Source organism: Propithecus coquereli, unplaced genomic scaffold, assembly GCF_000956105.1.
Source record: "Propithecus coquereli isolate 6110/MARCELLA unplaced genomic scaffold, Pcoq_1.0 Scaffold167, whole genome shotgun sequence".
Taxonomy (NCBI): Eukaryota; Metazoa; Chordata; class Mammalia; order Primates; family Indriidae; genus Propithecus; species Propithecus coquereli.
The window spans coordinates 1,423,998-1,426,925 of NW_012141302.1; the positions used below are offsets into that span (position 1 = coordinate 1,423,998).

Sequence of the window (2,928 nt, forward strand, 5' to 3'; positions counted from 1 at the left end):
CTCAAACTTCTGGCCTCAAGCAATCCTCCTGCCTCAGCCTCCCAGAGCCCAAAGTGCTGGAATTGCAATCGGTGAGCCACGGCACTCGGCCCTTAAAGCAAGTTTTAACATTAGGCCAATGTTCACTCTAATTTTAAAATTAGATTTACAAGTGTTTCTCAGGATTTCCCAATGAAAATAACATTTAAAAAGTACCAATCCTCCAACTTAAAAAATGGAAAGGACATTAATACTATATTTGTCACCAGATCTTTCCAGATGAAATTTTCTAGTAATAGAAAAACCTTTCTGCATTTGTTCTCAGATCAACTAATAAGACCTAGAGAAAGCATTGACAATAAATTCACTCATTTCTGCCTGCAGAATGCCATGCCTCCTTACCCCTCCCTCTTATCTCCTAGGACACCTGATATAAAGGAAAATTTGTAGCTATTTTTAAGGCTTCATACATTGTTATAATCTCAATATGCTAATTTGTAGGCAGAAATGATATTGCATCAGCCATAGTCTTTTGTCCTTGCTCCACACACCCACACCCTCTCCCCTTCTTTGAATTCTCCCCGCCATAGGCTGCGGCTGAGTTGCAGTTGCCCGTTTTGGGCCTTGCTCTCCGATTTTGCCCCAGTTCTTTGTGGCCTTTTTCCATTCCATTTCATTCTAACTGTGGATGTTTGCACTTGCAACCTCCATCATAACTCTTTCTTTTCCTCCCAGGTAACATTGAAAACATTCAATTTAAATGTTTAATACAGTGACCACATAAAAGACATTGCTATTTCTTCATTTTAACTTATTTAATGAGTACGTATGGAGCATCTGTAAGTATAAAACACTGCAATACAAAGATGAACAAGACACGGTCCCTGCCCTCAAAGGAATTGCCAGTTCAACGCAGGAGAAAGAGAACAAAGAAATGAAGCAAAAGCAGAGAGGAAAATGCCTTAGGTTTTTTTTTTTTTTTTTTTTTCTGTATGCATTTAAGAAAAAGCTAAATCTTAAAGATGTGTCAAGGGGAAAAGTGCTGAACATGAAAATAACTACTCTTAAGGTCTCAAATTATTTTACTGGTATTATGTACTATGTTTCAGAATCCTATTCTTTAACTGATAGGATTGAATCTACTCATGTATTTGCTCCAGATAGGAGACAATAGCATAAAGATATAAGCCAATCAGAAAGCATCATAAGAGTTGTGGTATGCTTTATACGTACACATTTGTCGAGAACTAGCCTTTTATTAACATCAAACAAACAAAGCTGGGTGTTTTTTGCTTAAATTAATAAATATCTTCTTTATTAATGAAGATGTATTTAGTAATTGTATTTTTAGGGATTTCTTGGAATAGTTTTTAATTTTGCTCCAACTGGAGAGACCATCATTATATGGTCTTCAAAAATCACGCTTTAGAATTATTAGTTCTTCCCAAATCGTAGCCTTTCAGATAAAAGGCTATCATAAAAAATATATAAAATATATACCTTACTGTCATACAAAATATGATTCCTATTTTCATAATTTCCAAAGTTTATTATTTCTGTTTGAAGGTCATGATGACAGTGTAATATAGTCTTAGGAGCAGTGCTATTTTAGAGGTTAATTAGTTTATGAATGAGTCTTTAGTTACTAGTCAGTTTACTACATCTTCTAAGGGATCTCCTCAATGAGCCTAAAGGTTAATTGATAAGGTAATGAGTGTAAATGGAGTTTACATTTTGTTCTGTCATCTCTTTTTAAATCTCAGATTAATGTTGCTGCTAAAAGAGGAATGAAATTTGTTGGATTCATATCACAGCATTATTCACCGTCTAAATTCTGCAATGGAACCAGCCATGATGGAGACATAGAATCAATGCTACATGTGAGACACAGTTCAGATGAAAACTGTAAAAGTTGGAATGAAGGAACATTAAGTGGACAATCATCTGAAAGTGGAATTGAGGAAGAACTTCATCATGAAAGTGGACAGTATCAAATGGAACAAAATGGCAGCCCCAGGTCCCCTAAATCAAGAAAGGGAGAAGGTATTGACAAGATGAGTAGAAAGAGAATATATTACTAGTTTAAATGCAGCAAAACAAGTTTTAAAGTTTTTGTAGAAATATTTGGCAATGTAAATTTCTAAAGACTATAAAGACTAAATGATCTAATATAAACTTGTCATGGTTTTTTAAAATTATTACAACCAGAAGTCAGGCAGAGCAGATTTTCCAGACAGTTGTCCCTGGCAAGTCATACAATGCCATCCACATAATGAAACTTTGCGTTGAAGATTGGTTTCCCATTTAGTCATCAAAAACTCCTTTGTAAAATGGAGGCTGTACATGTGTACCAAAAAATCGAGTCTCTAAAAAAAGCTGTTCTGACTTAAAATTTGTCTTTATAAACAATGTGTGAGAATTTTAGTTTTGGCCTTTCCCGTTTCATGAATGGTTTTCACCTTTGAAATTAATTGGCTTTCTTTGATCATCAACTAGAATATGAAAATGGCACATTGTGATATAACAATAGTAGCCTAGAATAACTGCAACCTAGAATAACTTTGAACAATAGTTTTATTCTTCTGTGCCAACTAGCAGGTCTTCCCAAGAAATTGTAAGTATTTGATGCATGTATTTTGGATTGTTCAAAATTTTCTGATACCTTTATGGGCACGCATTTAAAAATGCATGATTTTTTTCTATCAGAGAAAATCAAAGACTACATATATTATACCTTAGAGTTAACAGCATGTCTCTGGAGTCACATGTCTCAATTTCTTTATAGAAAGGGATTGATAGTAGGGACTCGCTCTTTGGGTTGTTTGGAGAAGTAAACAGGAAATGTCTACAAAGTGCTTAGTCCAGTACCTGGCACAGAATAGACTCCATTTTAAGTTAGCTGATGTTAACTGATGTTTGATCAGTGTTGGCACCGGAGGAGTGCACATT

General features: G+C 34.9%; 1 protein-coding gene across 1 annotated transcript in view; it reads left to right on the forward strand.

Annotated features, from left to right (window-relative positions):
- The window catches only part of RFTN2 (raftlin family member 2), a 69,504-nt gene that overhangs the window by 39,651 nt on the left and 26,925 nt on the right, over positions 1-2,928 (forward strand). Inside the window, exons 3-4 of the mRNA XM_012641633.1 lie at positions 570-714; positions 1,743-2,022. Of these exons, the coding sequence (XP_012497087.1) occupies positions 570-714; positions 1,743-2,022 (425 nt within the window). The remainder of the gene's footprint in view (positions 1-569; positions 715-1,742; positions 2,023-2,928) is intronic.